We start from the raw sequence: 27,009 nt of genomic DNA, 5'->3' as shown, positions 1-27,009 counted from the left end.
GTTGTTCAGTCAACCATTTTAACACTATTACTATAATCATTATCACGATTCTCCTGTCGAATTAAGGCTTGAGAGTTCCATTTAGGTTAACTTATTCTAAAAAATATGACTGCTTAATTCATAAGTCTACCTTGTTTGCAGAAGTATTTTCTCCCTTGTATGGTCATATTATCTCCTAAAATGTGTTCTCTATTTGTTGTAATCATAGCACATCCCAGTACATTTTGCCCATTATATTCCACTTTGGTTTGGTCTATGGTCAAGTTTTATTACTTTATAGATGTTGCTTTTGAATGCATTAATGGTAGATCATGGATATTAGTTTGTCCTCAACTTTTGAAGTTTTCTGGGGAGACGAGCACATTTCCTTTGAAGTTATGGTATCAAGAAAAGCTGATGATAGCTGTAACATTTTGAACTTGTTTTCCTTGTCTTTTTTTTTTGGAAAAACTAGCTTCATAAAGTTATATTTCGAGCCTTTTGCACTCCCTTTCAGGTGTCTAGGAATTTTCGGATGAACTGGTGCACAGTGGAGATTGATACTTCAAACGAGTTAAAAACTTGCATAGGATTGTGCCTGGGAAATGTATATTTTAGATGCTTTAGAGTCACCTTACTGCTGGATTGGGTGCTACTTTGGAAGTTCTTGTCTTGCCATTGGTTGTAATGTAAATGACAGTCTCAGGTGTTGTACTGCATTACACAGCCCCTGTTTGATATGCTGTTATCAGAAGTGTTTTGTAATGTATTGCCTACCTTATGTTATACTAAATGGTACCATTTCTGTGTTTGAGGGTGTTCAGCACCTTGAGGAGGTATCCCGTTTTCTAGTATTTCTTTCCTTATTTTTTCCTCTACACTGGCCCATATGTGAACCTGCCTTAAAAATCAAATAGAACAATGCATATGTATCTGTATAAATCTCCATTATCTCCTAATTCTTCAGTGGTCTTCAGTCTAACTCTGGTGGAGAAGAGCATAGCATCATGGTATGATACTGTATGTGATGTGTGAGTGTCTGCAGACTTGGGAATAATACTACATAGGAGTAATACTAGCCAAGCAATCGGAGGGGGGGGGGGGCATAAGATGCCTAGCTATATTCACATTTAAGTAACCTAACAGTTCTTGCCACCATTGTCAAATATTTGATTGATGTTGTCCAACTCATTCCATAAACTGAGGGACTCTGTTCCACCGCTTGGAACCAACCAGCCACCTTCTCACAGCTTGAGATTCCAATTTGAGCTCCTTCTGCCTGTCCACAATGCCCCGATCTCCCCACATTACCTCAGATCTTGTTTGCCGTGCTTGATGTTAACAGCGATTTCCTAGTGACCTTCTCCATAATGAGTGTTTTTGGGTGAGTTTTCTAATTTTTGTTTCTTCATACCCTTTTCTATCTTCTCCTTTGCCTTTTTAGCTGTTGGGTTTCTTTCTATTAGGCTTTAGTGTAAAAAAAAAATGTCTTTCTTTCTTCTCCTTTCCTCTTTGGCACCCTTTTCTTCTTTCTCCTTATGCCTAATCAGAAGCCTTTGGGTTTCAAAAAGTGCATTTCCTGTGGGCGGAAGATTCCTTACTCTGACACCCATGGGGAGTGTCTGCTGTTTGGGGCCTCTCCATTTGGAACCCCCTTGTGACATATGCAGGGCTTTTCACCCCCAGGCTCTGGCAGATAGGAGCAGCAAGCTCATTTTAAAGGGCTTGCTTCCTCCTTCCACCACCTTGGGGGCTCAACCCCCGGCTAAGAAGCCCAAAGATTTCTAGGAGTCCATTGGGCCGTCTCCCACGCAGCCTTCCTTGGAACCTCAGAGGAAGAAACAAAAGGCTTAGGAATTGACCTGCTCAGCTCTGAGCTGTCTTGCCTCCACCTCCCCTCCACACAGTTCCTCCTCTGTGGCTATGGGGCCAAGTGACGTCCTGTCGGTATTGGCTTCAGCTTTGTCAGTGCCAGGGTCTTCCCCTACCGGTGCCTTCAGGAAGATCTCCAACCCATTCCCCATGGAGATCTCCAAGACCTCCCTCCTCACCTTCATCTAGGTCTTCCCAAAACCTGTCCTGTAAGGATGTGGGTAAGCTCATGAGGCAGTACCTCTAGACACACATCAAAATAGGCCTTGTGTCCACCCCATCCACTTCTGAATGTGTGAGGCTGTCCACATTCCAGCCTGTAGCACCTTCTCCAATTTGCCCCTCTGTTTCAGAGCTGTTGGTTCTGTTGGGTTTCAATGCTGGGGTGTCGGAGACAATAGAGATTTCTTCTTTGCCTCCAACATTTGGTGCTTTGGTTCTGAGCATATCTCAGACATGTAGCATCAACGTCAGTTCCAGGAGGTTGACTTTGATTCTGATGGTCTCATAGTTGTCTCTTCCAGTCGGGGCCTCGACCTTTGACAGCTCGGCTCCGACTCCCCCTTTAGAGTGGGAGGTCTCTTCCCTCCGGTAGGTGTCTGCCCCGGCAGTTTCAACCCCGGTGAGACAGCTCCAGCTAGTTCAGAGTCCTTCTGCTTTTGAGGTGGTGGAGAGGGTCCTCTCTGTTACTAGGAGACCCTTGGCACTTACTGCAATGGAACTTCTCCCGTGTTCCACTCTGGAACTCTGCCTGAGACCTCTGAGCTACCACATGGGCAGACGGTCCTGGAAAGCCTCCACACTGTTCCCTCTGTGGAACCCCAAGCTTCTTCAGATACCTCCCCAGAGCACCCTCCCTCAGAGGTCCCTCGGAAGAGATTGTGTTAAAGGAGGCACATGGATTTCCCTTCTGAATCCCTTACCGTTGATACTGATTTGGAGGAAATTGAAGAGTCTCCCAAATCTCCACCCGATGAGGTCTCCTTTGGAGACTTCCTTGAAATTCTTTGCCAGAAGGGTGAATGGTCCTCACAGACTATTTCCCTGAAGGAGTCTGTATTGTGGGAAGCTTTCAGGGCCAGCCTACCTACTACCTTGGTATCCCCCCCCCCGGCCAACTCACTGATCCAGCTGGTGTCATCAAGGGCTTGGAAGAAACCAGATACAGTAGAACCATCCCCAAGCACGCAAATAAAACTTAAGTGCCCCAGCCAACAAACAGTTTTGGACCAATGGAATCTCTGTAAATGCTGTGGTTCTGGTGGCAGCCACCAAGAAGGAGCTCACTCAGGAAAGCTCCTCTGTCCACCCCCAGAATAGAGAATCCCAGACTCTGGACAGATTTGGTAAGAGGGTCTATGCCTCATCTACCTTTACTGTCCGGGCATTGAACTCCCTCTCACTTTACTTGGCTACAAAGGGACTTAGTTAAGGAACTTTCTAGCTGGACCCGGGGTCCTTACCTTCCGAGGAGTGGGAGTCTGTTTCCTCTAGGTTGGCCACTCCACATTCCCTGGCTAATGCCTCCATGAGGCTTATCTCTCACACTGTGTAGGGTACCTCAATGGCTGCTGATTCAGGCATTGCCATTAGGCTTCATGTCTGGATGAGGCTGTGCAATTTTGTGGAGCATTGCAAACAATCCTTCATTAATGCCCCTTTTGATGGCTCTACCTTGTTTGGGCCTATGGTATGTGACACCTTTACCCCGCATGAGAAAGGTGGTAACACCCTGTCTGCAGTCGGGATCCGTTTTTCCTACTCCGTAATGCACCTTTTCTAGGAACCAGTGTGGCAGTAAGAAAGTGTGGTTTTGGAAGTCGCAGCCCTTTCCAGGAAACTCAGGACGTTTCCCTCTGAGGCAGAAGGGTATATAATCAGAATGGTAGATGCTGCTCACGTGGCCGAAGGGATCTGCAAAATCAAGGATCATGGGAACCTGCTCCAGACAGGCCTATCTAGCAGTCCTGAAGGGTTGCTCAACTGCTGTCCTCTGGAAGCATTCGGGAGATGATTTTCCTTGCACCCAGAAGCCTAGGAAGCCATCACACACGACAAGTAGGTGCTAAGTATCATATCCAGAGGATACTCTATTCACATTTTTGACATTTTCCTCCTCGATGTTCCATCCAGTCAGAGGGAGGATGTTGCCCAGGAAATAAGAAAGTTACTACAGAAAAGTGTCATCCAACCCCCCCCCCCCCCCCCGATCAGGTTGGGCATTTACTCCAGATTCCTTTTAGTACCCAAAAAAAACAGGGGATTTGTGGCCAATATCAGATCTCACATACCTGAACAAGTCAGTGAAACAGAGTTGAGGATGGTCACGATTCAGTCCATCTTCCCTCTCCTGAAGATGGATGATTGGATGTGCTCTATAGACCTCAAGGATGCATACTACCATATCAAAATGGACAGAAGCTCCAGGTCCTTTATACATTTCAGGCTGGGAACCAGTCACTACCATCTTCGGGTGCTTACATTTGATCTCACCACAACCCCCAGAGTGTTCATCAAATGTCTAGTGGTAGTTGCAGCTCATCTCCAACTGCAAGGGTATCAGATATTTCCATATCTGGATGACTGGCTCCTAACTGCCCCAACCAGGCATCTTCTCCTTCTAGGCCCAGAATTATTTCCTCAACCTAGCTTCCAGTCTGGGCATAACTATAAATTGGCAAAAGTTTCACTTGGATCTGGTTTTATCCATAGACTTTACAGGGGCATGTCTAGACACAACAGTGGCTCAAGTTTATCTTACACTTGACAGGGTACTAAATTTGAGGTCACATGTCACCCAGATCTTAACTGCTCTGACACCCCCAGCCTCTCTGATTCTGCGGGCTTTGGGCTCCATGGCAGCAACCATAACCCTTCTCTCAGTGGCATGGTTTCATATACGCATTCAGCAGTGGACCCTAGCAGTACTGTGGTCTCTTCTCAGAAATCCCATGAATCTTCCTATAAAACTCTCATGTGTGCAGGGATTCACTTTTTTGGTGGATCTAGTCACTGGAGGTGATTGTAGAGCAACCATTTGTTCTTCTCTCCCCAGCTGCCACATTGACCACGGATGCCTTCCAGTTTGGGTGGGAGAGGGGATTGTCTGGGCCGGATGGTCCAAGACATGTGGAAGCCTCAAGAGACCAAGTTGTTTATCAATGTCCTCAAGATGAGAGCAGTTCTTCTAGCGTTGCAAGAACTAGACAACTTTCTTCCTCAGTGGACTATTGTGATCCAGACAGACATGTCAGTGGCTTTGGTATCTCAACAAACTGGGAGAGACCAGGTCTTTTACCACCTTTGTCGAGAAGCGATGAGGCTTTGGCAGGGGGCGATTTCTTCCAGCCGATTTCTGGTGGCAATGCACATTCCGGGGAAGTCCAACATTCTAGCCAACAGATTCAGCAGAGTGCTGCTGATGCCTCTGGAGTGGGCCCTGAACCAATCTATGGCAGAGGCAGTCTTCCAGAAATGGGGTCATCCTTGTTGCGACCTCTTTGCATCCCCCCCTCAACAACAAATGCAGCAAGTATTTTGCCTTGATCCCTCTTCAGGGACAGTCCCACAGGGATGCTGTGGTTCATGCCTGGCCCTCCGGTCTACTATACACCTTTCCTCCTCTTCTCTTGATTCCCAAGTTGCTACAGAAAGCTTTCCAGTTGTGAAGCAAAGTGATCCTCATTGCTCCCTTCTGGCCTCGACGAACCTGGTTCACCTTTCTTTGATCTCATCTGGTTTGTCCCCCAATGAGGTTAGATCTGAGCCCAGATCTTTTGTCTCATCCGTCAGGACATCCACATCCCAACATTCAGGCTCTGAAACTAATCGCATGGTTTCTGCACTTGTAGTGATGGCTAGATCTCCCAGGCTGTCTTCTCCAGTTCAGGATATTTTGATTTCATCATAAAGAGCCTCCACTTGCAAGATTTACAAAAGTAAGTGCTAAGGATTTTCCCTGTGGGTAGAGCAGAGTCAGATAGATCCTTTTACAGGACCAGTTTCAGTTGTCGTAGACTTTCTAGCCTTTCTTTTCAAGGAAAGTGCTAGTCGCTCTACAGTCAAGGTACAGTTTGCTGCCATTTCTAACTTACATTTTGGTTTTGATTCAATGTCTTTGGCCTCTTTTAAGTTATGTAAGGCTTTTCTTAGGGGCATCTTTTTGCTATGCCCCCTTGTGATCTTACTGTGATTTTTCAAGCTTTGGTCCATCCTCCCTTTGAACCTTCGGCTACCATAGATCTAAAATTCCTTTCCTGGAAAGCTGTTTTCCTAATAGCCATTACCACGGCCAGGAGAGTGTTTGAGCTGCAGGCTCTTTCTGCTAAGTATCCATACTTGCTTTTTCATAAAGACAGACTTCCTGTACATACAAATCCTTCTTTTTTTACCCCAGGTGGCTAGAGAGACAAACATTAACCAGTCAATTGATCTTCCAGTTTTCTTCCCTCAATATCAGAACAAAGGTGAATACACCTTACACATGCTTTATGTGCATAGTCAACTTTGTTTTTACATCCATCGAACTAATTCCTTCAGGAAGTGCGATCGGTTGTTTCCTTTTCGAATGCCAGAAAAGATAAGGCAGTGAACAAAGTTTCTTTAGCCATATGGTTGAAAGATTGTATTGCATTTATATAGTCTTCTAAAGATGTTCCCTTACCAGGTCCTTTAAGGGTGCATTCTACAGGGTCTGTGGCCACTTCTCAAGCTTGTTGGTCCAGAGATTCTATTGAGGACATTTGTGCTGCTGCTACTTGGTCAAACCCTCATACCTTTGTAAATCATTACAAATTGTACTTGGTATCCTGGAGCAAAAGTGCTTTTGCTGTAATCTGGAATATCCTTCCTTAATGGCCACCCTGGATTATGGTAGCTGGGGACTCTGTCCCTCAGGTTAATGGAATGAATTGGACAACATCAAATAAAGAATGCATGTTCTTATCATAACATTCCATCTGTGTTGTCCAACTTCATTTCATTAACCTTCCCACCCTCCTTTCCCCATCTAAGTTTATTTGGCAAGCCTAGTAGAAGCTTTTCTAGGATTTATATTCCTTGGTTGAGTTCTTGATGTTCTGTTGTTTGGAGATATATGTACATATATTAAAAAAAATGTAGATATATATATATATATATATATATATATATATATATATATATATAATATATATTCAGATGTAGCTTAATCTCCTTTTCTTTTGTATTATAGGTAAAGTTGGTTAGGAACACTATTTTCTGGTGTGCAAGCTCAATCTGAAGTAACATGAGAGGGAGGACATTGTGGGTAGGTAAGAGGAGCTCAAGTTTGGAATCTCGAGCTGTGAGAAGGCGGCTGGTCAATTCCGAGCGTCGGAGCAGAGTCCCTCATATTAATGGAGTGAAGTTGGACAAAACAGATGGAAGATTATGGAAAGAACATAACTTCTTTATATTGTTTACCTCCCAAATCAGTTAGGACCTTACATGATAAGCCTGGTGTAAATTTGTAAATGGGTAAAGTAGTACTTTGTTTGACCTGTTGTGGAAACTTATTCCACAGGCTGAGAATAAGCTGTGTTAGAAAACACTCGCTCCCGCACATCTTGTTTTTGTTTTGATTTATTCATTGTTTAAAGTGCGTTTATGACTGTAGATGCTACATCCAGGGTTGTGGCCACTTGTACTGTGTTGAGGAGGTTTGCCTGGCTGCATTATAAGAACATCCCAGAGGATATAAAATTGAGATTTTCATTTCACCTTTGGATAGAGATTTACTTTTTGGACACACTGCTGAGAGAGAGGGGTAAGCTGCGGGAGTCACTTATTTTTCAGCCCTCCTTTTCTGTTTTCCAAGGGATTTTCAGCTTCCTTGTCCAATTTTGGCAAGAAACAAAACAGTCTCAGCAAAATGCTGATATGCAGACATTTACAAAACAATGTCAGGGAGTTTTCAAAAAGAAAGCAGGAACTCTCAGAACAGTCCAGTAAGTCAGAATTACTATGTAAGGGACTTTGTCAACCCCCCTCACCGGCAGTACCTTATCCTTTCCAGAAAGTCTGAATCTGCATTTCTCTGTCTGGTGACAAATGGGTTCTGAGACTGATTCAATAGGGTTATAAATGGCAATGGGAAGACATTCCTCTGTTCCAGCGAATTATTCCATATCTAGCAGACCATATCCTTTTGTTTCCTTCTGTCATACAGCACGTTTTTTCAGGGGGTAGTAGAAACAATTCCTCCTAACCAGTTGGGAAAAGGTTTTTATTCAAGAATTTTTCTGGGGAAAGATAAAGAAAATGAACTTGAGACCAGTTCTGGACCTTTCTTTCCTAAATGAGTATGTGATAGTGCCCCAAGTATGACATGCTTTCACTTCACAATTTGTTGGTCCTTCTTCGTCATTTAAAGGTTTTTTTTTTATAAATTTAGATTTAAAAGATGCTTATCACATTCCCGTCTATCCAGATTTCAGATGTTTCTTAAGGTTTTGTGTGCCTGGGTCACATTATCAGTTCTCTGCCTTACCCATTGGGCTATCTACTTCTCCAAGAGTGTTCACAAAGACTCTAACTCCAGTTATAACCAATTGCAGGCTACAGGGTATCCACATTTTCTCATATTTAGACAACTTGCTTCTCTCTGCAGAATATTTTTCTTTGTAGACTGTGATTCCGAGAACATTCAAATGTCTTTTTTGATTTTATCATCTAGGATTTTGTTGGGGTGTCTTCTAGACACCTCAGTACAAAGAGCTGTTCTTCCACACGAAGAAATAAATCTATTTTTAAATCTGTTCAGACCCTGTCCCTGCAAGGAAATACCTCAGAATTCTGTGTTGCATGGCATCTATCATTCTTATGATACCTCTGGCAAGACTCCACATGAGAAAGATACAGTGTTATCTGAAGTCTCTCTGGTCCCAGACCAACACTCTTTATCTTTTCATATTCCGGTACTGGGATTTGTGAGTGTGAAACCCTGACCCCTTGTACAAAAATGGGAAAAGGGTTGTGGATGGATGGATGAACAATCAGCTGGTAAAATCCTGTTACAGGATTCCATGCAAGAAGATCTGGAATGCTTTTTCTTTTTCTTGATAGGAATGTTGCTGTATGCCTTTCCACCTTTTCTAGTGATATCCAGGGTACTTGTGAAGATTCAGAAGGAATCCTCCAAGAGCATTTTTTTTGGCTCCTTTCTGGCCCAAGCAGTAGTGTTCTCCCTTCTTTTGGAATTGTTCTGGGGCAATTTCAACCAGATGTTCGTGTTTCACTGTTGCAGTCATTACACTTGGGGTTATCCTGCTGGCAGTCGGCCTGAATTCCAAAGTCCTGGTCTGGCGTCAGTTGCTGTCGCCTCTTCCCTGACGTCAGTGCGCCAGGGGTATAAAAGATGCAGCCGATGCCATTTTCTCCAGTCTTTCTTGCCGTGCGGTGCCCGAAGCAAAAACAGTTTGCAAGTGCCGGTCGGCCGACTCCTGAGATTTTCGAAATTGAATTTCAGATCCGAAGTATTCTATAAAGCTAAGTACCTCATTGGGGAAACTTTTTTCTTGCTCCAGACCGATGTCAGAAAAAGTTAACAATTGTATTTCTTGTGGGAAGCAAATACCTCATAAGGATTTTCATTCTTACTGTATTTCTTGCCTAGGCCCTGACCACGACGTTGCTAGTTGTCGGTTTTGTGCTAGATTTAACCAACGCACTATTAAGCGTCGGTACGATTTTGCTTTTCATTACTTTGGCCGAAGGTTTAACTATATAATGCCGTTGGAACAACCGATGACCAGAATTCATAAAAAGCGCAAGGAAAAAGAAAAGGACAGGCATCCGAGGTCCAAAACCGACGGCGAAGCCTCTTCTAGGCCAGTCGCTGGATCTCAATGAGGCGCTTTTGCAACCCCTGACACCCGCTACCTCAGAGCCACAGGCCACCTCTGACTCCCACATGGAGACAGCTAGGCCTCTGGATACTCAAGATATTGGGCCTTCGGAAACTAATCCCTCAGATGGGTCCAGAGCCGTTGAGCAGGCATTGGCTTCTGAGGGTGTTTTCAGACCTACACAGCTTTATATCAAGCCAACTTCAGCATCAAAGACTAAAACAGTTTTAAAGACAAAGAAACAAATACAACATTCTCCAGGACAGACTTCCATGCCTAAGAAACAGATGCTCAAAATGGCCGAAGACCTAATTACTTTGATCAGGGGTTCCCATCCCCCTCCTGATAAGAGGCCTAGGCAAGATACTGAAAATGATTCCTCTGATCAGGTTTCCATTTCCTCTGACTCCTCTTCAGAACAGGGATACTCTATTCCTCCCTATGAGGATTCTAATGCTGAAGAATCTATTCCTTCAGCTTCTCCTCCTGAGGATTACTCATTTGGGGAAACCCTGCATACCATGAGGGAGCATTTCCACTGGGAGAGCCAAGATTATTCAGATTCTAAGAAAAGGCTCAGAGACTTTCTTCTACTACCTCAGCACAGACCTATTGCTATTCCACCTGTTCTAGACATTGTAGCTGATGTATTTTCAGAGTCCGGCCTGTCTCCCGACTCTTTACCTCCTGCACCTGTTAAGCCAGACATACTACAGGGTTCCAGATTCTCATAAATTTCTATATAAAAACCCTGCTGCTGACCCAGAAACTATTTCTCAGGGTCTCAAAGGGGTCAAGGCTGCTACTGCAAAAAAACCTGTCCCCTCAGATAGAGATTCTAGGGCACTGGAAAGATGGGAGAAAAAAAGTTTACACTTCTGCTACCTTGGCTGTAAGGGCTTTAAATTGTCAGTTTCATATGCTTAAATATCAGCAATACTTAATGTCTCTGTTAAACCAGAAAATGTTGACAAATTCTGAATGTTCTGAGAACAAGGAATTGCAGTATTTATTGCATGCAGCTGAACAAGTGGGAAAACACACTTTGCAATGTGGTTATGATTCACTGGAGGCCTCTTGCCAGGGCCGCTGTAACAGGTTCTGTTATTAGAAGGCATGCTTGGTTAAAGGAACAGACTGTGCCTGATCATGTTAAAGCAAAATTATTGGATGCGCCATTACAGCATGATACTTTGGTGTTAAGGCAGAAGAGGTGTTGAAGAAAATGGAGGATAAAGCTAAATCTATGCAGACAGTGAAGGATTTCTTACAGGTACAGCCACCCAGATTTAGCAGGAACTGGCCTTCTAAGAATTGGTCCTTTCCCGTGTCAGACAGGCCACAAAGATGCAGATACAGATGCCCTATAGGCAGACAACAGCCCCAGGGCTCATACAGGCCCAAACAACGGGGTGCTTCTGCCTCCAAAAGCGGAGAAGACAAATCACAGCCATATAGGAAACAGTCCCAATGACTTCCCTCTACCAATGCCAAGCACTTATCTTTTGGCAGCACCCTTAGGGGGGAAAGTTAGCACTTTTTTCACAAAATTGGCACATGATCACCCAGGACAAATGGGTCCTAAATATAGTCTCTCAGGGCTACAGGTTCCACTTTCACACCCTTCCAAAGGCAAAAGTTATGCCAGACCTGCCACACAATCAGTGGGCAGAGGCACAAAAACAAGTTTCATCTCTCATGGACATGAGGGCCATTCAGCCAGTGCCACAACAAGAGCAGGGACAAGGATTTTATTCAAGACTTTTCTTAGTACCAAGAAAGGACAAAGCATGGAGACCAATCCTGGACCTGTCTATTCTAAATACTTTTCTGGACGTTCCGAAATTCAAAATGTTGACTCCACAACAGCTTCTGCCCATGCTGGGCAAGAAGGCTTGGCTTGTAACTTTGGACCTCAGAGGCATACCTGCATGTCCCAATCAGACAATCTTGCAGAAGATACCTCAGATTCATAGCTGGCTCAATGCACTACCAATTCTCTGCACTGCCCTTTGGCTTATCTACTGCGCCCAGAGTCTTCACAAAATGCCTGGCACCAGCAATTGCATTTTGCAGACAAAGAGGAATTCAAATATATCCCTACTTGGACGACTGCCTTATTCAAGCAGAGACCAAAGACATTCTACTAAAGCATCTGGCGTTTGTAAAAAGATTACTAATTTGCCTAGGGTACACAGTAAACGAAAAGAAATCAAAACTAGTACCCTCTCAAGAGATAATATTCCTGGGTGCAAGCTTAAATACAACTGCCCAGATGGCTTATCTCACGCCAGACAAGCAAAGACAACTGACTTCTTACTTCGAAAGCATGGCAACAAAGACCCACTTATCTGCAAGAAAAATTCTGCAGGCTCTGGGCTACATGGCCTCCTGCATTCTGCTAATTCCATATGCAAGACTGCATATGAGGAAACTACTATGGTATCTAAAAAGTGTTTGGACTCAATATTGCCACAGCCTGGAATCATTAATTTCACTCATTCCCTGCCTGCAACAGGAGTTTCGATGGTGGGCACAGGCCTGTCACCACAACAAGGGACAGCCATTCACTTTACCCACAGCCAGGCAAACACTAACAACAGATGCGTCAGATTATGCCTGGGGAGCCCACATGGCAGGAAAATGTATTCAGGGTACATGGCCCCCAAGCCAAAGGCATCTTCACATCAATCAAAAAGAGATGCTAGCTGTACAAAATGCCCTGACAGCCTTCAAGGACCTACTTCATCCAGGACAGCTGCTGATAAAGACGGACAACAGCACAGTTATGTGGTACATAAACAAGCAGGGGGGCACACATTCCTACCCCCTCTGCAGACAAGCCATGATTTTGTGGAACACAGCATTGACCTACCAAGTACACCTGCAAGCACAATTCCTGCCAGGCAAAACAAATGCTGTGGCAGATGAACTAAGCAGAAACCTCATGGATCCTCACGAGTGGAAACTGGCTCCACAAATCTTCAGCATGATAACAAGGAAATGGGGATGCCCAGACATAGATCTTTTTGCCTCCCCTCACAACTTGCCAACTTCAGAGATTCTGCACAAGGACTTACCACAAACAAGCATGGAAAGTGGATGCCTTGTCATTCAGCTGGAATAACCTTACAGTATATGCTTTTCCTCCACTGCCTCTCCTCCCCAAGGTACTCCTAAAGGTCAGACAAAAGAAGCCACAAATGATACTAATTGCCGCAGATTGGCCACGCCAACATTGGTACCCAATCCTAAGGAGCTTGTCCCAAGGCCCTGCCTGGACATTGCCTCAAATTTCTCATTTACTGACCCAGCAAAACAGATCCTGCACAGCCAACTCAGAACCCTAAATCTAGCTGCATGGCGGATAGTGTAACCATTCAGAATACACCTCTCTCTAAAGCGGTTATGGATGTTATTTTGGAGGCCCAGCACCAGAAAATCTTATGCAGAAAAATGGAAGAGATTCTGTGCTTGGAACCAGGCACAAGGAATTAACACGCTTGTTCCAAACATACCTCAGATTTTACAATATCTTACTGAGATGCTGGACAAAGGCCTGTCCTTCTCATCAATTAAGATCCATGCCTCTGCCATTTCAGCTCATTACAATACAGACCCACCTATTTTTTCACATCCACTGTTTAGGCAGTTCCTCAGGGGGGCCAAAAATATAAGACCTCCAAGGAGAGCACCATTACCTGCATGGGTCCGCAATTTTGTATTGGAAAAACTCACACAGCCTCCTTTCGAGCCAGCCAATACAGCTGAGATAAAATTCTTACCATAGAAAACAGCTCTGCTCCTAGCAATAACTTCAGCAAGAAGAGTCTCGGAGTTACAGGCATTAATGGCTGTGGAACCTTTTATTATCTTCCATCCGGACAGGGTTTCTCTAAGGACAAACCCAACATTTATGCCTAAGGTAGTGTCCAGTGTGGCTCTTAACCAAACCATTCATTTGCCTACCTTTTTCCCCAAACCCACAGAATAAAGGGGGGAGAGACTTCTGCATTCTTTGGACATACACAGACAGCTATGCTTCTTCTTGGACAAAACTAAAGCCTTCAGAAAGACTGAGCAACTTTTAGTGGCATATGCTGCAGGATCACAAGGAAAGGCTATCACAAAGCAGACTATTTCAAAATGGATAGGACACTGCATTCATTTCTGCTATTCACAACATGGCAAGTCAGTGCCTAAGGGCATTAGACCACATTCTAACAGGGCAGCAGCCACCTCAGCAGCCTGCCTCAGAGGAGTACCAACCAAGGATATTTTGGAGGCTGCAACTTTGACTTCAGTGCACACTTTTACTAAGCACTACCACTTACCTCTTTACTCTAAATCCAGAGCAGGCTTTGCCACTGCAGTTCTGCAGGGCCTTATAACCACTCCTAATTCTATTTAGACCCGGACGCCCAACCTCAGCTTTGGGATTCAACCCAAGTGTAATGACTGCAACAGTGAAACACGATGAACATAGTACAGTTGTGTACCTACCATAAATGTAGATGTTTGAGTGTATTTACTGTTGTAGTCCAGTTTACCCACCCACCATTCCCCTTTCTTTGCTAGGACTTATTTGTACTTCTCTATCCTATACAACCTATGTGGTGTATTTGCTTGTAGATGAAGGTATTGTTTATTTTAGTGCATGATTTTATAAGCAATGTTTTTTAGCCTACCCTTTTGGGGGCACCTGACATCTGGGGCAAGAAAAACTGAAGAAAATGGCGTTGGCTGCATCTTTTATACCCCTGGCGCACTGACGTCAGGGAAGAGGCGACAGCAACCGACGCCAGACCAGGATTTTGGAATTCAGGCCGACTGCTGGTAGCCTGCCAGCAGGATAACCCCAAGTGTAATGACTGCAACAGTGAATACACTCGAACATCTACATTTATGGTAGTTACACAACTGTACTTTTCTTCACAGACTGGATCTACTCACATAAGAACAGGGATGTTTGGTACATTACGACCTCAAACAACTTCATCTGACTGCTTGTATGATGAGGTCATAATAAGTTTTATAGCACCTGTTTACTGAGGATGAGCAGCAGGTACTAATGAAGGCAAGAAAGCCAGCTACTAGAAAATCGTATATTAGCAAATGGAAAAGGCTTTCTGGTGCCAACAACATAACCAGCGCATGTTCAGGCCTAGTGTTTCTCTAGTTTTACAAAATTCGTGAGGGTTGCTTTCTGTTGGTGTCTCTTAATCCCGTATCAAGGTTCATTTGTAGGCTATTTCATCATGTTTGCCCATGTATCCCCTCTTTCAAAGCATTCCCATGTCAAAATGTTTTTGAAATGCGTATTGCATTTGAGACCTTTAAGAAAATCGGTGGCTCCTTCTTGGGATCTTAATTTTGTGTTTGAAAAGCTAACATTTGCTCCATTTGAAACAACACATCTGGCTGTCTTGACATTCTTAACATGGAAAACAGTTTTACTGGTTGCTCTGATCTCTGCAAGAAGAGTATCTGAGTTGCATGCTCTTATTTTGGGTCAGCCTTATCTTATTTTCCACAGAGACAAGGTTTCCTTGAGAATTGCTTCTTTTATGCCTAAATTGGTGTCAGTTTTTAATTTCAACCAAACTGTCCACCTCCCTTTGTTCTTCCCTGAACTACAAATTGGAGAGAGAGGATAATTAATGTGGTACCCACAGACAACTCACGTACTGTCTTGACAATGCAAACTAATCCTCTCCTGCTACAAAGTAGACAGTCACCGTAAACACCTTAGACTTTGCCTGGGGATCAGTTTCAAGTGGGATAAATGTCAAGGTATCTAGGGCAACAGACAATTGTTCATCTCTTGTGAAGTTAAGAAGAAGAGAAAACCTTTGTCAAAGCTAACTTTCTATATGGTTGTCTTGTGCTATTAATTTGTTGTTCCCACCACAACATAACTATTCCAGGCAGGGTCTAGGCACATTCCACCAATGCCTTGGCTTAATCTATGGCTTCTTGGAAAGAGTTTTAACTTTGGAATTATTCTAGAAGCAGTAACCTTATCCTGTGTACATACTTTTACAAAGCACTACAGGCTAGATTCTTTTGACTGGTCTAGGTCAGGCTTTGCTAGGTCCATTCTCTGGTGGTTCCAGGACCCTTCTTTGTCTACCCTCTCAGTTGTTTTAAACTATGGAAACCTACCCATATATCTTAGGCTACTTCAGCAGTGATAGTATGAAGATCATAGTACAAAATTGTAAGTAAACTTGGTGCAGCAGGTAGCACACTCATCTTTGGTGCAGAAGGTTAGGCAGTGGGTTCTATTCCCACACCAGGAAGTTCAATTACTGACATTGTAGTGCAGCATAAGGGTGGTGCTGCGCTCCTGAGCGTGCCATCCTTCAGATGAAACATTAAAACAAGGCCCCATCTACCCGAAATGATAGTAGCTCAGTTGGTTGTAAAAGATCCCATGGCACCTATCAAAAAGTAGTGTCCTTTATTTATGTACATATTTACACACACACACACACACACACATATATATATATATATATATATATATATATATATATATATATATATATATATATATATATATATATATATATATATATATATTATTTGTTGACCGGGAGTGTCCAACTGGACGTAGGTCCATTTTCAGTGGAGGCTCGGGGAGAAAAGCTCCACAGTTAAAATAGACAGTAGTTACATTGGATTACATAGTGGACTGTGAGATTTGTTTACAAAATGGGCAGGAATCTAAAATCCATTTTGGAAAGTACGAATTTACCCAGTCAGAATTCAGCTACGCATTCTTCTAAATGTGGTACTTGTAAACAATGTATCCACATATTTGACAAAAGTAGTACTGTTTTACACAATGTAGGTCGAAGCAAAGTATACTTCAGCAAGGGTAATTGCAGGTCAACTATGCTTGTTTATATCGCAATATGTCAAATGTGTAATTCCTATTATATTGGGAAGACAGAACGACAATTGCGTCAAAGGATCTATTCTCATTTATATAGAATACGGAAATCAGATACGAAAAACGCCCTCAGTAAGCACATTCAAGATTTAGGTGCCACACACACCTTCAAATTTGCTATTTTGGAGACAGTCAGAAGAAACCCTAGGGGTGGTGATGTAAAAAATTATTTGTCTTACAGAGAGCTCTGGTGGCAACTATATTTGGATGCTATAACCCCACCAGGAATTAATGAAAGTATATCGATTAGGTCTGCTTTACTATTAGACAATTAAATGTAGTTTTTATATTAGATATGAAGGGTCAATATAAGTTCGTTCTGTTCTATTTTGCACTATATGCACTTTAGTGACATTTTAATTAACTGATTTTTAAATGTTTTCAATAGACTATGTGTATATGTCTTTAATTCTAGCACTTCCTGTACTGTGGCTGTTTTTGGCGCCATTTTTGATTTTTAAGGAAGTTGTTGTATAATGTTTGTGGTTCTGATGAAGCTCGCCTTCTGCGAGAGAAAGCGCTAAACCATTAAATCCACTTGATTTTTACTTCTGCAGTTCGTTGGTTATTTGCTGGTTCTGTACTGTGAGATTTAGCAGCTAGCGTTTGGATTTTGCTGCTTATAACGTCTTTTGGATTACATAGTGATTAACAATATAACATAGCAATTACTTACAACATATTTACAGATGAAGAACATAGTACATCAGTAGACAACTAGAATCTTTATCTGTGAAGTACATAACAGACATTAACAAATGTTACAATAAGAAGTTCCTGCTGTATAATAAGTAGTAGGCTTATGAGCATCTGAGCTTGCTATAATCAAGGTAGTTAGTGGAGTGGAAAGAAAGGTAGTGGTTGGATGGGGTGGGTGATTTTAGAGTGGGAGTTGCAAGGGCATAGCTAGCATGTTTTTAGGTGTGCTTTTAGTAAAGTTTTGAAGTGGGTGCATGATGGTACGGAGGTAATTGTGGGTGGGAGGGAGTTCCATAATTTGGCTATGGTGCAAGAGAATAGTGCTTCACCAGCAGAGTTATTGGCTTTAGTGATATGCAAGTGATTTTTGTTGCTGGATCTTAGTGGTCTGGTGGTGCGATAGGGTTGGAGTAGATTCTGGAGGGATGGGACATTTAGTGGATGGTTTACTAGTTTGTGGGCGAGTGAGAGTTGATACCATTGAAGGAGGTGAGGGAGTTCAAGGCAGCCCAGTTCAGCAAGTGAGAGACAGTGGTAACTATGGTAGGATGCCCCTGTGACAAATTATACAATCATTTGTCATTTTCATATTTTACACATCAAACTTGCCATTTATGTACTTTTATATTGACCCACACTCCTTTTTCCATAACCATAATCTAATTTTCTTTAATATTAGTGACAGTATCCAGTTCCCATACCCAGCCTACATAAAATACTTCCTTATCTAAATTTAGTTTCTGTTTTTTGTTCGTGTTTTCTTAATGTCCATATTCAGTCATATCCACATTTATATCCTCATTCATTTTAAACATTTAAAACGTCTGCACATAATTTATTCCATAGTTTAACTCTCACATTTTAGGAAAATTTGTTATATTATTTCTTCTTCTCCACAATACAGATATATTCTTTCACTTTTCTTTTTGTAAGGCATATTTGCCTTTACAAATAATTTCTTTATTCCCGTTCTCCACAGAAAATCTTGGCATTCAACATTATGTCTAAACCATTTCTTTCTTTAATTGCTTTAATCTTTACTTCTGGAATATTTTCAACGGATTAATATAATAATAATTCCTCATATTAATAATATCTTATATTTTCTATCTTCCTCCACTTCATTATTTTTTATTTTCCATGTTTTTTATTATATTTTGTTGACAATTCTGTGTTTCTTCATGAAAGTGCACTTTTGTTCTTTTATTTCATACAATTTTCTGGAATTTCTCATACTTAAATACATTTGCCACTAATTTCTCTTTTTTTATTTAACCATTTCAATACCTTATGCAAATTTAATGAAGCAGCATAAGCTATTGGATTTATCATACCTAGTACTCTTTCTCTTTATTCATGTACAATATACCCCTTTTAACAGGATTTAATCTTGAACCCCATATAAAGGAAAAGAATATTCCTAGTAAAAGTTTTTCGTATACTTTAGGAATCATGACAGCACTGGATGGATATGCCATCTTTCCTAAACAATTAATCAAATGCACTTTTTATATGCTAATTTGTACATTTTCCATAATATATAAATATCATTTATTTCCTTTATTATATCCCTTCTTTATCAAAATTTATCCCAAGAACCAAGATATCTTTCATAGAGAACTGTACATCCTCTATTTTTGTCACCCATTCATTTACTCTTCTTTGTTAAGCACCATACCTCTTTCCTTTAAACTTTCAACTCACTAGATACTAACAGCTGTGATCCATTCTTTATATGATATGATATAACTGGAGTTATACAAAGAACTAATCTATTTTGGAAAGTACCTCTCTTGTAAGTCCATGTTCTATTTTTCCAAATAGCCAATTTTCCATATTTTATTACTTCTGCCATTTTTTTTTACATTTTTTTCCTTTCTTCCTTTTATTTCCCCTTAAGTCACAATTGAAATCTTGTGTAGTTATATCCATTTTTAAATGTACATAGTCCAGTGTTTCTGAAATAGATTCTCTCTTTCTTTACTAATCACATAGCATATGAAGTAGTAATTCAGGGTCTGTATTAGAAGACCGAAGTTTTAAATATTCGAACACCATATGGGCGACACCATATGAGTGAATATTTAAAACCTCACAAGTATGAATGGAGATCGCCATAGGGAATTCTTCCCTTTACTTCAATGTAGTGCAATCTCGGAGTTGGTATATTTAAGTAGCGGGGGGTGCAGGGGGGCTTGCCCCCCTGCTCAGAGCGATCAGGTAGGTTTTTCTTTTATTTTTACGTTTTTTATTTTGCTTTCGGGGTTTTACAACTTCGCTCATATGGTGTCGCCCATATGGTATTCGAAGTTGTTAAACTTCGATCTTATAATATAGACCCATAAGTCTGTACACTTTTCCATGCAATCTTACATCTATAATTGTCAGTTTTCCCACTTTGACTAGTATAACATCCAAATTTTGGTTTACTCTCAAAATACCGAAGTTAAAAAAAATTAAAAAAAACACAACATCAAAAGGAAACTTTGAATGCCTGCATATTAAGTATGCATAAATGTCGAATCTGTTGAACGAATTCAGCAGATTCGACATTTATGTCGAATATCAAATTTGACATCAGTGTAGGTACAAAGATAAGATAAACTGCTACACTGGCATTCACGTTTTAGCAGGGGGCAAGTCCCCCTTACATCCCCTGCAAACTATATATTCTAACTCAGAAATTGCACTACAGTGAAGTAAGGGATACATTTCCCAATATGCACTGTACTGCGATCTCTGTGCATAACATTGAGTACATGTCAATGAATACACAGTTGCATTCACTGATATTTACTCTCGCTCCCATAACATTCAGCAACACAGGAATCGTCATTTCCATGTTCGCTGAACCTACCTTCAACATTTTGATAGTAAACCTCAGATTTTTTACTACTCTTCTATATAAAACTGCTATTCCTGTTCATTCCCTATGTTCCAGATTATTTCCCCATCCCATATTTTTTACTTCTGTAATCTTTCTTCTTATGTCCTCCAGAATGATCATATCAACATCACAGTTGTTACACCATTCTAATAGTTTCATACCATTAATATTCACTGAAATAATTCTTAAATAATTCCTTTTCTTGTTTCTTAGTTTAGGAAATACCATCCTGTACTCATTTTGTATAAGAAATGATTTATCCATTCCCTTTCTTTTTTCCTTTATTTTAATGGCTTTAAATTTTCTTTTTTTATCTTTTACTCTTCTACCAGTGGAATTCATCTTCCCTCTTACATTTTCCAACTTGTGTCTTCTACATCACTATCTTGTAATTCATCTTCTTCATTACTTTATCAGTATCTCCTTTTTCTGAAGTTTCACCTACTTCTGTATCTTCTTCAGTCTTTCCTTGTTCTCTCTTTTCTCTGATTTATAAATACTTATCACTCTCTTTTTTGTTATAATCTAACCATAAATGTCCCTTTTTTTGCATTTATAACATTCAAGTTCACATTTTTTGTTTCATGTCCTGTTTTACAAGATATGTAACATTTATTTTTGTCACATCTGTTAACCAAATGTCCTTCTTTTCCACAAAAATAAAATGTATTTGGTTGTCCCCAATATTTTGCATCACCCGTTACCATCAGCATATGTAATAGTCAGAGTATGTTCAGTTTTCCCTTTTCCATTTTCAGAATGACATTCTAATCCCATTCTCCAGTCAATATACCCCTGTTGTCATAAACTTTTGAGATGTCTGTTATTTCTTTACATATATGCTATAATTTTTGCTTTAAAGTCTGTTTTTTCCACTTTAGGTCAAAACTTTTTAATTTCCCAATGGTTGGGGTCTTGGAAGGTGCCCTGAAGCTTTGGAAGCTGTCCAGCTTTTATTTCCTATGCAGAATATAACCCATATAGCTTAGGCTACTGCAGCGATGATCATTTGAGCATCTACACTGTAAGTTCATTTACACTTTTGTACTTTATGTATGGCTGCATAAGTGAGTTGTGCTATGATATATTCCATAGCTTTTCATACAAGGCTAGTGAAGCTGATGGACCTGATTCTGTAGAGGGGCCATCTGTGTGAAGGGGAGTCGCAATGACTTTTTCAGGCATCAGATACAAATCTTTAGACAAGCTGAGGTTGAACAGTTTAAGAAGGGGCTCAGTGCATACTTGATATTGATAAGGATGCAACCTGTTTTGTTGCCTAGTCTCATTAAGTATTAATTTTAGCTTTTGACAGGTATTGTAAGAGTTGTGCCAAGGTGATTTCAGAGGCAGCTAAATTTTCAGTAATATAGTGGCAACAGATGGGGTAAATTTAGCACCAAATTTATCTGCTGATATATTGGCTTAATGTCATATATCCTTGGGATTAGAGTGCATTCGGGATTAGCATTGTTGGACTTTAATCCTTCATTTTCTGACATAGCTGAATAAAGATTCTTAGTTTCCTTTGGTATCTGTTAGAACCCTGTGTTTGTTTTCTGCTTTACGTTTTGTAGTAATGCTCTTAAGATCATTGCTGGCATGTTTCAATGTGGTCATGAGCATAGCTCTCAAGACAATCGGGGACAAATCCAGAAGTAATCAGGGACACTTTTAAAATATTAATAATGTTAACTTGAGACATTGACAGGGTAAGCTAATGTGAATTAATATCCATTTTCTGAAGTAAAAGAAGCCTATAACTCTTAATTATTGTAATTGTTTATTAAGGGCAGTTTACACCTTTTCTCCAGAAATCACCAGTTTTAGGAGGGATTAAGAGGGACAGAGATAAAATTGCAGTCAAAATCAGGGATGTCCCTGAAAATCATAGACACTTGAGTGGTATAGTCATGAGCTAGGAGGTTAGGAATTTCTTTCAGCTATTATTTTCTTTATACTGGAGTTCTACTAGAAAGGTTTATTCTAGAATTTACCATTATTCTGACCTTTTTATGCAGATGTTTGTGTTGATAAAAGAAGGTGGATGCGGTAGCAAGGGGATTATTGATAATTTTACGTATGTCTTCTACAAGAAGAAGTAGGTCAGATGGATGCTAACTTTTCTATGCAGATATTTAGGTGCTGATAAAAGGAGGTGGTGAATGTGGTAGCAAGGGATTATTTGGAATTTTACATTCATCTTCTACAAACTGATGGCCTTATTTGTTAATGGGGTAGTATATACAGGCCTGACAGAGAAGATGACCAGTGTGTTGTCAGATTTAACCAGGGATAAGGAAACGAGGGTGTGGAGTACAGGCAGGGAGTAGGATGATAAGGACCAGTTCAAGGAGTCAGAGCCTCAAGTGTGTAGTTTTGTAATTTACTGCAGCACATTGGTGGTAATAAAGTGTAGGGAACACTTGAGCATAACTGTTTTAAGAGATGATAGTGTGCAATTCAATGATTGGGTAACTGACTTCTAGCGAGAAGGTATTTAGTTTGATGTTCAATACTTCAAAGGTCTTAAGGTAATTTTTGTGATATTTTTTTCGGGGGGGGGGGGGCATTGATGAGGATGTGTAGTTAGTAGTGAAATATTACTTGGATTTGCCAAGGGTGGTTTGGATCTCCAAGTTAGGGTCACAGATATTTTAATATGAGGTACTGGTGTTTCTAACAAATGCAGATACTCCCTCACATTTTACAAGGGTCTTAAGGCATGAAACCCAGTTATAGGAGAGAGTGCTGTGATTGCATTGAAAACATGTCTCTGCATACAAATATGAATGTGTTCAAGTTGCAGGAGAGCCATTTATCTGTTTAGAGTGCTAGCATGGTGTAGTGTGACCATGATGTCTGAATTTGAGTTTGAGCGTGTTATGTACAAATGTCCGGCAGGGAGAGACTGCCTGGAAAAGGCAATATGGGGGGGGCAGCAAAGGCTTTAGTCAGTATGCAGAAGCAGTGGTATGAGAGGTGTAAGCATCTCATGTACCATCTTGTCCTAGACTGACAAATACTGGACACCCCTTAGAATGATATAAATTACTTAGCCAATTGTTAAATCCAGTGGTAACCATTTGAAATTTGGGGAACTGCTCGAGCAAGTCCGAAAATGCGGAGACTGAATGGCCAAAAGATCAGACTTTCTTATACTAAGGCTGAAATGCCATTTCTTGGATTATTCCCTTTTCTCTAAGGTATATTTTTCTCAAAGTTGGTATATACAAGTTCGGGGTAGGGGGGGGGGGGAGGGCTTGCTCCCGCAGGAAAAATAAAAGTTTAAAGCAATAGAGTGATTTTCAAAATTCACTCTTCTGTTTTTTCGGTCCTTTTTTTCAGCTTGTCGGCACTCTGCATTTTGAGCACCGACATTTCAATAGGGCAGCCAAATCCAATTATATTGTCTTGTTATCTAGACATTATTCTTGGTGAAGGCACACTATCACTCAACACCAATGTACTTTACTTGAGTGTACTTGTTCCTTATTGTGGGACAGATTGGAATGGCAAGGAAGGATCTGTGGATGTGCTTGGTGGAAGGGACTAATGGATAAAGGAAGTATGTATTTTGTGGTAGAAATTCTTAATGTTCTAATTTCTGTATTTCACTGCTTTGAAACCTACCTTGACTAGTATATTAACAAATACATTAAGCACCTGCTTTGGCGTCTCACCCTCCTATAGATGATTTTCAAGTTTTATAGGGCAAACTAGACATTGTTTTGTCTTAAGGTTCTAGTATAAAGTGTCCAGATTCTGCCATCATTATCATCTGTAAGGTATTTCTTCTGAAGAGTTCTGTCAGTGCTAAGTTGTCATACAAGTATAATTTTGTACGCCATCATTTAACCTGCAGTCTTTTTAAGTGTCCATGTCCTTTTGGAAAATGCACATTCTGTAAGGTGGTGATCTTGTTTTGCTAATAAGTTTAGGGTCATCACTTTGGGATATTTATTTTTTTTTGTGTTTGCTAACTGGCATAGAGCACTGCTCTCCATCAACCTTTTTAGACTCATCCCAGGAGAGCTGTCTGATTCAGTGACTCTCCAAGTCTCATAGTCAGGCAAATGGAGGCCGAGGGAATCGAACTCTGTACCACAGAAAACCGTTCATAGCCTTAACCCTGTGCTATGCTCAGTTCCCCTTCAATACATGTTCATTAACATGTTTTATAGAAGCAGTATGGGGAAGATGCTTAGATTTCCAGTGAAATGCATGTTTGCTAACCAGTCGTGAATGCTCTGATATATCACAGTATACCCCAACCATGTCTAACTTCTTCCCCTGTGCTTAATCCTTTATCCCCACCAGCCTGTCTTAACCTTATATATTGACATAAGTCATACTTCACAAGCAGTACTACCTAAGTTCAAAGCCTAGGTTTTGTGGTCATGATGTAGGAAATTTGTATTTTCTTATGTTTACTACATTTTGTTTACTTTATACTTTATTGATTATTGTAATTCGTGCATTAAAATTTACTGTTACTCATGGAGCTTTTCTCCCTGGGCCTCTGCTGAAAAAGGACCTGTGTCCAGTCGGACTTTCCTGGTAAACAAATGTTAAATAAATAAAATGAAATGTATTTTATAGTAGCAGTATGTGGGGTATGCTCAGTGTTTTACTAGATTACAAGTTTAGCATATTTTGTAGCAGTTATATCCCTGAGAATGCAGGTAGTTTATGCATGAGGTGTTCCCTTTCATGTAAGTTTTTAGTTATTAAAGAAATTAAGCATAAAAAAAATGTTACTGTTGTCTTGCTAGTTCATGGCATTTATTGCAGAAAGTACTGATGTTATACAAAGTATTTAAAATGTTATTTTATGCTTTGTACCCACAGGGTGAACAAGATCCTATGAAAACACTGCTTTCGGAAGAAGAATGTGAATCTTTAATGGAAGAGTTAGATAATTGGAATTTCCCAATTTTTAACTTAATGGAGAAGATGGGTGGAAAGACTGGAGAAATTCTTCGACAGGTTTGTTTTCATATTCATCATAAGAACTACTTTTATCAGCTTTGAACTAAAGAAAACAGTTTGCAAGCAAATCAATGAAGTATGCATTGCAGAGTATTGTTTTGCGTAGGGCTGCTAAATTGGTAAAGGTGGGCAAAGTCACTGGATGTCACAACCTTTTCACATTGATATCTGGAGTCTTTTTTATTGTAGGAGTCAAATTCAGTTGCTATTCTTTTAAACTGACATATAGTATTGACAGATTGTAAAGTGCCAGTTTTAGTCTGCAGAACAGGAACTTTCTGGTTTAGGTCTTCAAATTATATTGCTTCCCTTTTTTACATTCTTCAGTGCATACATGTCATTTGTTCTGCTTAATAGTTAGCTGGAAGAAACTTGCAACATTTTTTTTTGGGACTAGCTAGTCTTACATAAAAAAATAAAGAAAAAATGTAGTAATGACAATGAGGCAACAGGATACTGGAACAACACACAGCTCAATATCCAAATAGGCATCCACCACAAATAAAGAAGTGTAAAAGCTTTTATTCATGAATGAACAGGCAAGCGCTTTCACCCATATAGGGCTTCATCAGACCATGGAAAATCACTATGAATCACCTCAATTTATACTAAAAATGGAGGGAAACCAAAATCAATTAATTCTTAAAGATGCATGGTAAAAACTATACAAATTTCATAGTGTATGACGTATATAAAAAACATACAAGAAACATACCCATAACTAATCATGTACATTTCTTAAATAATGAGATATATATAAAAACTTATGTAATATATGCAAAAAAAGAATATGCGTATAAAAACATATATATATATATATATATATATATATATATATATATATATATATATATATATATATATACACACACACATACAAGGATAAACTAATGTTATAACACAACACTTTCAGGTCCTCAGTCCCCTGGATTTTAAAATGGGTTTGAGGGATACTTTATCATTCAATCCAGGGTACTGGTCCGCCCTAAGTTTCACAGTCCATCTAATCTCATGTGTTTCAGTTACATTCCTAATGTCCCCCCCCCTCGTAAATTGGGATGGATCACTTCCATGACCATGAATTTAAACCAATGGTTCTCATCAGTATCCAATATGTGTTTAGAGAGTGCATTTATCATGGACTTCATCCTAACTTGATACAAGTGTTCACGTACCCTGTCTCTTAATAGTCTGTCTTACCCACATAGAACATATGACAGAAGATACAGTATGCAAGATAGACCACATGTTCTGTCTTACAATTAGCAGAAGTTCTAAACCGAAACCTGAAGTTAGTCAGGGGATGTGTGAATGCACTCTCTGTATCTATATAATTGCAGAAATTGCATTGATTACATGGAAAGGTACCCTCATTCCCAGGCTCAACAGCCTCACAGTTGACTCTAGGATAACATAAAAGTCTTCTCAGATTGGGTTTATTCTTCTATACAAATTGTGGGGTTTCACCAACAAAGTCTTTGATGTCTGGGTGTACCACAAGAACTCCTCAATGCTTCCTAATTACATCCTTAAGTAATCCTACATCCTCAGTATAGAACATAGGTACCCTAACAACTGCAGGCTTATCCATGGTACCTGACTCCACATTCCCTGCAACATCAGAAAAATATGGTGCAGCTACATCCTTTCTAAGATCAGTAAGGTGGGCCATCCCACCCTCAATTTCTCTAATATGTTCCTGTGAACACCTGTACTGAAGTCATGCCATTGCAATGCCCTCTTAAATAGGCATAGCA

The 27,009-nt window shown here is 40.5% G+C and overlaps 1 protein-coding gene across 1 annotated transcript in view; it reads left to right on the top strand.

Annotated features, from left to right (window-relative positions):
- The window catches only part of PDE3B (phosphodiesterase 3B), a 1,918,808-nt gene that overhangs the window by 1,374,159 nt on the left and 517,640 nt on the right, over positions 1 to 27,009 (top strand). Inside the window, exon 9 of the mRNA XM_044082789.1 lies at positions 25,112 to 25,249. Within this exon, the coding sequence (XP_043938724.1) occupies positions 25,112 to 25,249 (138 nt within the window). The remainder of the gene's footprint in view (positions 1 to 25,111; positions 25,250 to 27,009) is intronic.

Source organism: Protopterus annectens, chromosome 9.part0, assembly GCF_019279795.1.
Source record: "Protopterus annectens isolate FY-2018-M chromosome 9.part0, PAN1.0, whole genome shotgun sequence".
NCBI classification, from domain to species: Eukaryota; Metazoa; Chordata; order Ceratodontiformes; family Protopteridae; genus Protopterus; species Protopterus annectens.
This window is presented reverse-complemented; position numbering and strand designations above follow the sequence as displayed.